Source organism: Scatophagus argus, chromosome 6, assembly GCF_020382885.2.
Source record: "Scatophagus argus isolate fScaArg1 chromosome 6, fScaArg1.pri, whole genome shotgun sequence".
NCBI lineage: Eukaryota > Metazoa > Chordata > Actinopteri > Scatophagidae > Scatophagus > Scatophagus argus.
This window is the reverse complement of record NC_058498.1, coordinates 6,144,311-6,157,248: the sequence shown is the minus strand read 5'-3', so window position 1 is coordinate 6,157,248 and position 12,938 is coordinate 6,144,311. Positions and strand designations below refer to the sequence as shown.

The window sequence follows — 12,938 nt, the reverse complement described above, 5'->3', positions numbered from 1 at the left end:
AGAAAAGCTGGAGTTCATGTGTACATGCACACATAGTTTAGTTCCTGAAAAATGCACCCTTTTGAAAGCTTTCAAGAAATATAAGCGTTGAACATGAGATGAGACATGAGACAATAACAAACTGGAGGTGAGATAATATCTTTAAGCAGGAAAAGTGGATGAAATTGCACAGGAAGTAAGGCAAAAAAAGGGTGGAAGAAGAAAGATGGATCCAACTAGTCCATCACAGTACTTCACCCAATTCATCGCTCATCTACGTGTCTTTTCACTCCCATCTACTGGTATCACTACTGGGGGGGTGACGTGCCTCCCACATCCACTACGTCTCTCCTGTCTTCCTCTCAAAAAAAGGTAAAATGGAAGATGAGAGGAGAGACGATGGGGAGAGAACAATACAGTCTTGATACAATTACTCCATTTCAATCAGCTCTCGCCCCTCTTTTCTTTCCCTTCATTCATCATTCTCTCCCTCTCAATTATCCCTCACTCTCTCACCCACTCCCTCCCTCTTTCCCCCTCTGTAGCTGCTTGTTTGGACTGGCCTGAGACAAATGGGAGAGAATGAATACACTGGGAACATGAAGGGTCAAGGAGGGCTGAGAGTGAGGGACAGGGAGAGGAGAGGGGAGATGGAGCGGTAACTTGAACTCGCCGTGACTGGCTTGTAAGAAAAATAAAACCTAGCCGATGGTGACGTGTTATGAATGGCAGTCATTATGAATGGACTGCAGAGAGAGAAGCAGGCTTGAATGTCTGGAAAAAAATAGGTGAGTGAGGGTGTGAGGAGTAAAGGGTTCAGTATGCTTCAAATAAACGAGTTTCTATCAAGTGTCCTTTGAATGGAAACAACGCTCATCTTATTTTTTGGGTGGCCCCACCCGAAGGGGGGGACAATAAACTTGCAGTCAAAGAGAGGAAAAAGATGTAATGAATTGTACAAATGAGGATAACAGCAAACACTTTCAGTCAGCCTTTCCTAGAAGGCCGACGTGTTCTTGTCCAAAAAGAGAAGCTTCGACTGACGATTTGAAAGTGCAGGGCGAATGTTCCCAGGTGTCGTTGGATGACAATGACATTTTACAATATAATGTAGCAAGAATGCTAGTCAGGCAGTTGAGCATGCTTGTCTAACTTTTTTCCCCCCACGAAATTAGTCTAAATGGCAACTGTAGTGCTTCCTACTATGTCGTGTGTCAACAAGCTCTACAAACCAAATCAGGTTATTTTTCAGGTTATTTAACATGTTTGGTTAGAACTGCCCGACAAGACACGCTATAAGGAAACACAACTCTTCTTATGTTTTTAGGCAGAAAACTGCAGCGCTTATTAAAAAGAGCTTCTTTCTTCCAATCTGAATTTTGAGTTATTTGAAAAAGTACCCAATCTTACAGGCAAACCTTATAGGGATTGGTAGAATTATATTTATTCTTGCAATGTGTGAATGAAAATGGAGGGTCAAAAGCTGTACAATATTCCAGGAAATACGTCCCATAAGTGTGACAAATGCAGAAATAACACATCGCTAAGCAAGCACTGGCAGCAGAACAGAAGAAAGAGCAGGGAAAGTTGGCCTTTGCCTGGTTTTCAGTCAATTCGGTCCATTTTCTCCCTAATCAAACACAGACCAACATATGTGGTGCAGACATATGTGGGTTTTACATGGTAAAACTCTGCCATGTGCTCATGCAATCTGGAGCCTCCATAAATGTACTGTGGGAGCAATGAGAACATCAAACTGCTTTTTTATTCATCTCTCTTTCATACAACTTGTGAGGACTACAGTAAGTTGAGGTTACATGAACCTACCATAACAACACACAAAAACGCTCGATTTCTGTGACAGCTGATGAAATTTCAATTTGAGGTATAGTGAGGAGAGAAATGACATCCCTCAACGACAAGATGAGAAAAACATACCACCTGAATACAACTGCAGACAGAGTTCAAAGTCAACAGAGTACATTTGATCTGAGGCTATAAAATTGTTTTAAAATCAAAGGGAGGAAAAAACAGAAGAAGAGATGGAAAGAGAAAGGGAGAAAGGCAAGAAAGCAGGAGTGTAAAAACATCATTAGACAACTCATTAGACAAGCAGAGCTAATTATTCCCATCACAGATCTCCCTTTAAAGTTTCAGAGAATAAGAGGAAAGTGAAAAAATAAAAAAAAAACTCTTATGGTCATGGCAATGTCTGTTAAATTATTCAAAGTTTAAGTGGTTTAAGCTTTGTCCAGCCATGTTTCATTTGTTAAACCAGGTCAGTTTGTACACCAGCGAATTATTGTGTTTGTGTGTCTGCGACAAACCTGAGTTGAGGTCCCGTCCAGGGTTGAAAGCTCGGCTGTTGACGGTGGGCGAAAGTCTGTCACAGCAGATGGTCTTGGAGACGTTGGTATTGAAGTTTCCATCAAACCTAAATACACACAAACAGGGAACATTTGAGAAATTTATAGAGCCTGTCCAGCTCATTTGTTGGTGGAGCAACTCAGACTTTTCTCTCTAACAGATTTACTAGGCACCAGCTTCATTTTTCAATAAAACCAAACTCACAGGTTTGCAAACACTTCTGCACCCATGTTTGAAGGAAAACGAGATATTGACTAAGATTCACGATTTACACAAACAGTGAAGAAACCATGAGGTTAATAGAAATACATGAAATATCTGTTGAAATTAATAATAACACCCTCATTTCATTTCGGCTGAAATGTGTTGGTGGTTAAATCATCTGTTGCCCAGACCTCGTATTAAAGTAGGAGTTATGGCAAGTGAATAATATTTTCCATGGAAAACGGCTTGAATTCTGCTTTTCTCCCAACAAAGCTAATACCCAATTCCCTGAAAACATCTGAATGTGATTGTAGGAAGGGCTGCCAGCTCAGTTTAGTGATTCAAATGCTGTCGCAGAGCCTCAACGTGCATCATTTGTCTCTTTGAGATTTTTTTTTCCCTTCTCATTTTTGATCACAAAATTAATATTCTCTGGTTGTCTGATGAGTATCATCTGGGGAAAGTCATTGTTTAATGATTTTCGTTTTTGGTTGAACTGTTCCTTTGGACATGGGAATTTTTGGGGCTAGATTAGTCAAAAACACCTTGGATTAGACTATACATATAATGTTGAAACTTGTTTGTGATAAGTAATTAACCACACTGAATAGCACATCTTTATTTTGTCAGATTTTCATATCCTCGTGGTGATGCTGTTCTTCTTGTGTTAAAAGAAATCACAGATAACATATGCACTCAATTATCTCAGGCTTTCTGCAGTTTCAATGGAGTCCTTGAATATCCAAGGATGGACTCATTCAGAACCTTGTGGCATTTGAGGAGATGAAAGTGGGAACAGGAGACTGTCATTAGAAAAAAATTATAAAATAACTGCTTTTTAAGCACTTATGCAGCCTCGAAATACAATATTTGACTGAATCAGAGTCAGATTTGCTTGCACGTTTCTGTTCAAGCAATTAAAGTCTTTCACCTCGTCAAACAGGCTGAGGACAGCTGATTAACACATATCTGTCTTTTCCAACAGGCTCTTTCTCTCATGTGCTAAACAACGTTTAGCCCTCTGTTAGCACTTATACACCCACGAAGCTTTGAAAAAAAAGAAGATCGGCAAAAATCTCTTCATCTGCAGTCCAAATGAACTCATAATGGCCAGATGTGTTATGTTTAAAAATGTCATGCTAGTCATAATTCCCAGTCGAGCTGCTTCCTCGTCCTGTAAGTGGCTCCTACAAGAAGCTCTGCTGTAGCATATAAGATGTGGCCCAGCAATGCAGCGTTGCCCTTGAGCATACACACACCCAAATGTGTTAAAGAGGTGTCAAAAAAGAGACACGCGTTGCACATCTCAAACACGTGGCGTTTATATGAACATCTTCACGTGTAGAATTTTTCAATCATTTGTGTTAAGCAACAGTATAAATTATTTTAGAGTATGTGTACTTATGTTGGTGTGTGTGTGTGTGTGTGTGTGTGCTTGTGTGTGTGTTGATGGTAAAGCCTGGTTTGCAGTGCCCATACCTCTGGAGTTAAGAGCTAAAAAAAGGGCAGGTATGCAGAGAAGCAACCTGCACCAACCCTGGACACTTTGATCCATCCAACTAGTTCCAACCCCATAAACACACACACACACATAAACACCCTTCTGGCCGAGCCACACAGAGACACACACGTGCACACGTTAACACACATGCACTCTCTTTGGCTTCCTGTCCTTGCAGACCTGCACTGGGCCAGTTTGATTGACAGTTGCTCTGATGCACAGGCTGCGTTTGAACTTCACTCATTTGTAGTCCCATAAGGCCAAAGTCATTACCATTCTCCTTCAACACACTTTGCATAGAAGGGGTGGGCAGGACGCTCGGCAAAATGTGTGCCAGATAAAAAATACATTTGCTGCCGCTTTGAATTCCACATCAAAAAAACATATGAGAACGAGGGAGAGGGAGAGAGGGTGAGGGAGAGAGAGAGGGGGGGAGGAGGGAGCAGGGAGGACGGTGAGGCTGATCAGACATCTTAATGAAGAAAAGAAAATCTGTTTTGCAAAAAGGCAGGACTCACCAGACACATGCAAAAAATAACAATGCGAGCTCGATTTGATTTACAGAATATAGAGAATAATAGTGCAAATCCAAACTCTTACCCATGAATTTTACAAAGTGAATGCATTTAAATAATTCTTCCACTGAATACGCATATTAATAATGCATTGTAGGAATGCGTGCTTAATTACCATGCCGCCCAAAAGGGACTGTTCTATATGCAGTAATTAGAGGCCTATTCAACAGCAGCAGTAACAGGCCTGTGGGCCTCCTCAGATTCAAACTACAATTTATTGACATTTCTTTTAATTCTGACTGAAACCTGATATTTTTTGTCTTTGCTTTTAACCCAGGATGAAATGAAATATATACATTGCATCACTCGTAAAGAACAAAAGGGGGTCTTATAATGAAAAAAATACAATTTTCCAATTTGGAAAATACGAGTCAAGACACCGGAGAGAAGACACAACACCCGGGTGAAACAAACACATATAAACAAGGCGGCACCTGCCGTGTTCAGCAGTTACCAGCCATCCACTGTTTAAAACAATCCATCATATTAAGCTGTACCCTGCAGCAGGAACCTTGTATATGCACAGAGTAGGCAATCATATGTCACTCAAAAAGCCCGGTGAGTACAATTACCTTGAAGAGGCTCGCTGTTGTGCGAGCTCCAACGTCAAAAGCAATACCCTTTCCAACACGCCTGCAATCCCTCAGTGAATAGCAGAGGTGCAAACAGGCAACATGCAAGCTACTGAATGGAAGGGACAACACTAACCACACTGATTTGATAGTCATGTCAACACGCAGAGCGGAGTTTGGAACCCTGTTTGGTGTTAAGCAGCTCTTTCAGAAGAAGGACCACATGCGAGAAGAAAACTCCTGATTGGCTGAATTATATCGAGACGAGACGCTTCTAACATTCTGTCCTCCCTCCTGCGTGTAAATGGGGACAGACTAAATAGACAGAGACATGCAATCTGAAACACCACCACTAATTCTTGACTCAGTCGCTCTGAAGAAAAAATATCTCTGGACAGAAATGCCACAATAGCAGCGGAGTCTGCTATGTTGTTGAAATAACTGCCTCCAAACGCCGTCCATGAACGGCACATGACTCAATGAGCTTCTTGCCATTTCCAGAATCTCATATTTGGCGTCCTTTCAATTCCCTCTTCCATTCTTTCATGCTGTCCATTAATCACAGAGGAGGATCAATGAAGACTGTAATGGGGGTATCATTAAGGACTGATTACAGATGGGGGAAATGGGGCCAGAGCTCAGGGGCTTCTTACAATGGGCCCTTCAGCCATGGCTGACATGCGGGTGAAATAAAATGCATTCGAATTTGGTCTAAGTCAATACACCACAATGCCAAATCAGTAGGACTGCTCACTGTTTCCTGGTCCAGTGATTGTTTATTACTGTGCTGTTAAATTATAAAACTGTTTAACTTCTTTCATTGTATAGATTATGGAAGAGTTACTGCATTACCCATTCAGTAACTGATCTATGGTATAGCAATCAATAGCATTCACACGCTGAGGTAAAAAAAAATACTGGAAATTTTGCTTTTAATTAAAAAAAACAGCTGAAGACCCATAGACTGACTCACTGTTTAATCTGTCCTTGAATATCAACATGTGGGGGAGGAAGAGCCAATAAAAGAGCCAAGGATTGGAGTGGAGCTGATAAGGAAGAGAGTATATTGAGAAAGAAATACAGAGGCTGGAAGGAAGAGAAAAAAATCGAAGCAGGGAATGAAGAGTAAAGTCTACGGGGGGAGCGAGGACAATGCAGGAAAAGAGGAAGTGGCTGACATTAACAGAGGCATGTGGACAGACAGAAAAAAAGCTCTGATAGGGGCCCAATATTTACACCTGTTAAGGTCACTTAAACAAACCCCCTCCTGACCTGCCTGGTATTTTCCCATCTCCATGTCTAATGTGCAAATAGAGGTATCATCATCGTGCTGAATGAGCAATAAGAACATCAGCTCAATCTGAAGCTCTTAACTCTGAGAAGCTCCTCATTGGTGCCACATATACTCTTGATCTGGACTGTAAAACTGCCAACAGGTCAGATAGTGAGAGTTCCTCTGAAGAAACCAGAGCTCTGTATTAGCACTATGGTGTCTTTAATCTTTATGTTTAATTCATGAGTGAAGGTACTGGAAATTCTGCAATATCATCCCTCATATAAAATTACTACATACTGGATAATAATCCTGTTGGACAGCTATCATATATCAGTTTGGTGACACGAGTTGAGCCCTTTTTACACAAAGCACATCTCAGTTGTCTTCATAAAGGTTTCGGGGGGGAAAAAAAACATCTAAATTTACAAGTCGTAAGGCCAGAAACAAATCACTTGGATAAAAATATGATACCAACTACTTTTTGCCATCATCCCATTAAATGAAATCCTTCCAAAACACAGAGGTTACATAACTTATGCCTAAGGTATTGGAAAGAGAAATCCTGATTCATGATATTGGATCAGTATCTGTCACAAATGATAGCAAGGCTGCAAAAATGTATTTCTTCAAATTGTTCTAGACACAGCAATCCATGGAGCAATGGCAAACACTTTACATGAAGCAGCACTGTGAGGGTAGTTTGGAATAAAATATCGAGACAACTGGGATTGTCAAAGAATCTGGAATAAACATTTGTGTCTATTTTTGAAGGAACAGTAATAACTTTGGTGCTTTTGCTTTTCTTCTAGCCCCATCATCACCTCAGTACTTTGATTATTACAAAATAAACACCAAGTTTTGTTAGAGAATCCAGGTGCTACTGGAAAACTTTGCATTGAGGTTCTGCCGGTCAAACACAGCGATGTGGACGTGCCTGCTGGGCCACCTTTAGGGACACTTTGCCATGTTTTGTTTGCGTCACATCATTTGCATACCTTTCCTCTAACGTTCTCTTTTTTCTATTTCTGTGGGACAGTTGTTTGTTTACCTCTTAAAAGAACTCTGGATCATATGAATAGCATTTGCCTTGCACAGTCCATTTACAGCTTATCTCTTCTAGAACTACTGCTCAGAAGAGACCATTAAATGCCATCTGGCCTGCTCCCAAGCACACTTCTCACTTTTACAACTGCATATCAGCGGAACTGTTGAAATGAGCACCTGGAGATAGCGCGTTAAAAATATAAACAGTCAGACACATATATTTGCTATTTTCAGGTACGGCCTGTCGCTGAGACCGTGCAGTGATTAAAGCATACCACTGGGCACTAAGCACTGCCCTCAGTGGCCTCCCTGTGAATCGATAGCCTGCTAGCTTGACGGCTAGCAGACATGGACACCCTGTGAACCACCTGATCCCCCTCTAAACTGGCTGACCTGACTGAGACCCCCAGAAGCAGCTGATGTCTGAGACTAATGAAGGACACTCTGAAGTGGACTTCAGGGAGATGAAATCCTGTTCCCATTCTGGGAAAAATCCTGTTCAACCAGGAACATGATAGAAATTTTTCTTTCTAGATAGATAGATAGATAGATACTTTATTGATCCTGTGGGAAATTCAATAATCAATTCAAATTTTCCTTGGTAAATTTCATTTTTCTGTCTTTTATACCATTATTAAGCAAGATGTTTTTTTCCTTTATTCTGACTTTGTGGATGGAAGTGGAGCAGGGACATTGCAATTTTGGCTAATAAAAATACAGATAAATCTGATGATCTTATATTTTTTTTTTCCAATTTGTGAAAGAGCAGGACATTTCAAAGTTGAAAGATAAACCTGTCAGTTCTCTCCAGTAGACATCAGCAGCACTGTTTCAAAATGACTTCATGCATATCCATACATACCCACATACACCACATAGACAAAAGTATTGGGATGTTGTTGTGTTTTTCAGGGTTTGGACTCGGCCCCTAAAGTCCCAGTGAAGGGAAATCTTAATGCTTCAGCATACCAAGACATTTTGGACAATGCTATGCTTCCAACTTTGTGGCAACAGTTTGGGAAAGGCCCCTTTCTATTCCAGCATGACTGTGGCCCAGTGCACAAAGCAAAGCTCCATAAAGACATGGTTGGATGAGTTTGGTGTGGAAGAACTTGACTGACCCAAACAGAGCCCTGACCGCAACACCTTTGAGATGAACTGGAACAGAGATTGTGAGCCAGGCCTTTTGGTCCAACATCAGTGTCTGACCTCACAAATATTCTACTGCATGAATGGGCAAAAATTCCCACAGAAAAACTTGCGGAAAGCCTTCACAGAAGAGTGGAAACTGTTACAGCTGCAAAGCTGTCTGTGTATTTAGAACGTAATGTCATTAACGTCCCTGCTGGTGTAATGGTCAGGTGTCCTGATGCTTTTGTCTATATAGTATGCATGCAAGTTAGCATATGAAGATATTCAGATGTTGACAAATCTGCAGTAAATTGAATTCAGCCAATATATCAGAATCGTGAAAACTGGTTCACACTTACTAACCATTTCATGAGCAACATTTTTTTTTAGAATGTATAAAACAAAAAAAGTTTGTATCAGTTTGAGATATAAAACAAATCTATCCTAAGAGGTGCCTGGTCCTTCAACTAGCTCCCCTGGTGCACCGTGTTCAGAAAGAGAGAGCCAATTTATTCTTTACAGAGCTTCTTGAAAGTATCTCACGATCCTCCATAAACCCAAAAAAATGAAAGAGTAAGAGCACTGTGCCTTTTTCCACCCCTGAGGAGGAAGATCCTCTGAAGTTCAGGGATCTGTCAGATTCAGCTTCAGTTTGGTATGTCCATCCCCCCACCACCACCCATGTGACTCCCCCTGCATCATTCCATCCTTCCTGCAGGAGTCTTATATAACCCCTTTCTACGCAATCTCTGCCTCAAACTGTCTCTGAGAGCTGTAAACCCAGGTTTCAGACGTGTTATTGGGGTGCAAATTTCAGAACATAAATAATGTACATTTGTGTTTGAACAACTATTGGATGCATGCGCAGTATGACATATGCGTGATTCGACATACAGGTGGCCAGTGGCCATGAACCAAGCAGCCACATCTCTGCACGACTTAGGAAAAGTCAGGTGACCTTGCAGCCTGTGAAGTTTGCTGCACGAAAGCTTCAGAGAGCAATAACTGGTTGCATCGGCTGATAAAGGGGAGGGAGATGGACAGAAATGGAGAGAAAGAGAGAGGCGGGGGTGAAGGGTAGAGACAGCTGCTGCTCTGTAGATTAGAACTGAAAAGCAGCTCACTCTCTCTCTGAGCTTGGCTTTGAACTGTGTTAGTGCCTGCTGCAGTTGGTGATCGGCTGAAAAGCCGGGTCTATATGATGGGGCACATTTAAACTCTGAAACCCTTCTCAGAAAAGCCCCATGACCTATTTGGATCTCCAAACTACAAAAATCATGACAATAATGTACTGAAACCAAATTTTGTTGCATATTGTCATTCATAAATTTGTGTTGCCAAAGTTTTAGAATTGAATATGTATGAGCTGCTGTAGCCGTCAAATCCTCCTGGCTTAGAAAAGCTTCATTATATGTGAAACCCCCAATATCTTTCAACCTGCCTGGGCTCCAGCTGCCATAAAACATTTCCATGTTAAGGTACACTGCAGCAAAGCAACAACTGGCACAACTACTGATTTTCTGAATGGGTTCTGAAATAAGGATAGAGTTTTAAAAACACTGCCAAATATCAGCACACACCAGTACTGCTCGCGGCTGTAAATGATGTGACGTAATCCCAGTAATGATCAAAACATGTTGAAACAAAGGAGAGATGAGGATTCTTGTGTGTGTGTGTGTGTGTGTGTAGTTGAAGCATAATGCAAGTTATAGAGAGCCGAGTGCAGGTGCTGACAGTGGGAGGTGGGTTTGCAGGCTGAGAATGAACCTCCTGCAGAGATTTTTGACCGAGTGTTATGAGAGAGACAGGCCTACGCCTTTGTTTGTGTGTGTGTGTGTGTGTGTGTGTGTGTGTGTGTGTGTGTGTGTGTTACTCACTCCATCATAGATGCAGGTATGGAGCAGCAGTCCTGAATGGCTGTGAGCGGAGAGGTGAGGTGAGCAGTGTATGAGGCCTCCACTACTTGTTTGTTCCTGTTCACCACATCCAGGTAGCGGTTAAACTTTTCCCGAATCTTCTTGGCCAGCTGCACAAAAGAAACACAGACACAGACAGACAGACACACATACTGATTAGTGGTTACGTCTAAATTTATCGCCCACTTCCTTTTTTTTTTTCCTACGTGTGCAAGATGTAGACGTCTGATCAAGAAAAAGCTTTTATTTTCTAACCTAGATGGAATGTTATCTAGCCCTCAATCTGTCAAAACAAAGCGACGGATCTCATTGAGAATACATGAGTACGCACACATAGATCATATGAATAGCTGACTTCCAAATTTAGCCCTTTTTTAGCAACAATGACATGATGGCTCTTAACTCTAGAATTCAGTTAGTTCTCCCCACATCCATGCACACACCTGTACAAAAAAAAGTTCAATAATCACAAATGAAGCTGAGCAATATCAAAGATGACCAGACCTCAGGCTGCACTAAGTGTGAAACCCATCACTGTCAAAAGCAGAGCTGAATGATTGATGTCTGAAGCCGGAGAACAAAAAGCACTCTCCATTTATACACAGCACACCTGTCATCCTTTGATAATGAAACCCACTCTAAAATAAAACACAGGACCAACATAAAGTGAGAAGGTGGGAGTTAAGATATAAGGTAAGGTATCAAAGTAAATACTTTATTTGTGGAACTGGTACTCCTTATAGCCAGTATGCAAAGTTCAGGAATAGGAAGGAAAAAATGCCCAAATATCAGTCCCTACTAGTTATACTGAATTTGGATACTCTGTAACTTATCTTTAAAACAATGAAACAGGAAGGAGAAAATGAGTGTTTCTAAACAAAGGCAAAATAGCCTATTCAATCAGTTTTTACTGGAGCCCTTAATGTAGGCCCCTGGACATGCATACATTATACTTTTTCTTTCTTCTTCTGAAGGTCTGTGTTCTGCTTGAGCACACATCTCACAGTGCTCTTTCAAACTGGGATTCCAGCTCTTTTGGGGAAACTAATAAGCAGCTCTGCAGCAGAGCTCCTGGGGGACATTAATAACCGGCACACCACTGGCTTTTCACAACAGGTTCCTGTCCCTGCTTTCTTTTGTCAAAATGGTTTGAAAAGAGGTTATGGGGAATTGTGAGCAACTCGTATCCACTTAATCAGAAACATTGCATGCATGTAATCTGTTATAGATTATCCTCTTAACCTAAAAACTGTTAAATGATCCACTGGTTTTCTCAAGATCTGTTAAAGAACTAATCACTTGCATATATTGTTAAAGTTACCTATCAAATTATCTACCTGCCTATCATCTAAAATCTAAAATATTTAAGAGCATCACAGACTTATTAAAGTTTTGAAAAAAATGTAAACTGGATATTTGTGGGGCATACATAATAAATACTTGACAGGGTTTGATGATGTACAAGACATCCACATATCCTTTGGCAAAAGTATCTTTTACTGGACCACCAGAGTACCTCAGTGAAGTATAAACAGTGTTCCACCAGCAGCACGAAGTTTCAGTTCAACATTAGCTAGTAGCAACCACTAGCTTCTGCCATTTTGTCAAATGTGTGACCAAACAAATATTGAGAAGCACCCTTTATCTACTCCCAAAACACCCAATCCAACAACACCTTTGGTCCAAGTGTCTTTTATGGTATCATGTCATTTCCAGCTGCTTCAACTGGAAATGTAGGGTTGTGTTTTTCCAAACAACAATCCAACAATCATGCTCACTCCACATACAGACTGGCCAAGTATGCAAAGTGAGGTAATTTATTGGTTAATAGTATGACCTTTCAAATATATGAGTTTTGTAGGCAAGTTCGTATGGGATGATTAAAGGAAAAGGGGTGGACCTGAGGTGAATTCAGAGAGTTCCCTCAAAGAGTCCTCAAAGTTTCTTCTTTTCCAGAAAAAAATACTCTCAAAAATAGAAAAAGAAAATCCTCATAACCAAGCAGTAAGTGTGCACTGATGATAACAATGACAAATAAAATGAACAGTAATGGCAGCCTGGTCTGAACACTTTCTGAAGCCATTGTCAGTTACCAACTCAGCAATGCTGAACACAAAAAAGGCTTATTTCCACAGTAACTCGACTCCTTTTGTTCACATCCCATAATTATTGGTGCCTGCAAAGGCCTGTGATTCAAGCCAGAAACAGGGAAATGCACTGCGACCCACTGACCGCTTGTACACCTAATCAGCCGGCCGCTGGTCCTATTAGGGGTTTAACAGGGGCCTGAGGTACAGCCCACAATTACTCCTGCTCCACCGCAAGGAACACACACACATTCACACACACACAAAGAAACTAACATGTGCACTC

At 41.1% G+C, this 12,938-nt stretch overlaps 1 protein-coding gene across 2 annotated transcripts in view; it reads right to left on the bottom strand.

The window, feature by feature from the left end:
• The window catches only part of cachd1 (cache domain containing 1), a 77,401-nt gene that overhangs the window by 32,416 nt on the left and 32,047 nt on the right, over positions 1-12,938 (bottom strand). For both annotated transcript variants that reach the window (XR_006843611.1, XM_046391827.1), the window contains exons 3-4: positions 10,527-10,675; positions 2,307-2,413 (exon numbers count right to left, since the gene is read on the bottom strand). Coding sequence is in view for 1 of the 2 variants with exons in the window: in XM_046391827.1 (XP_046247783.1) it covers positions 2,307-2,413; positions 10,527-10,675 (256 nt within the window). In the remaining variant the exon portion in view is untranslated. The remainder of the gene's footprint in view (positions 1-2,306; positions 2,414-10,526; positions 10,676-12,938) is intronic.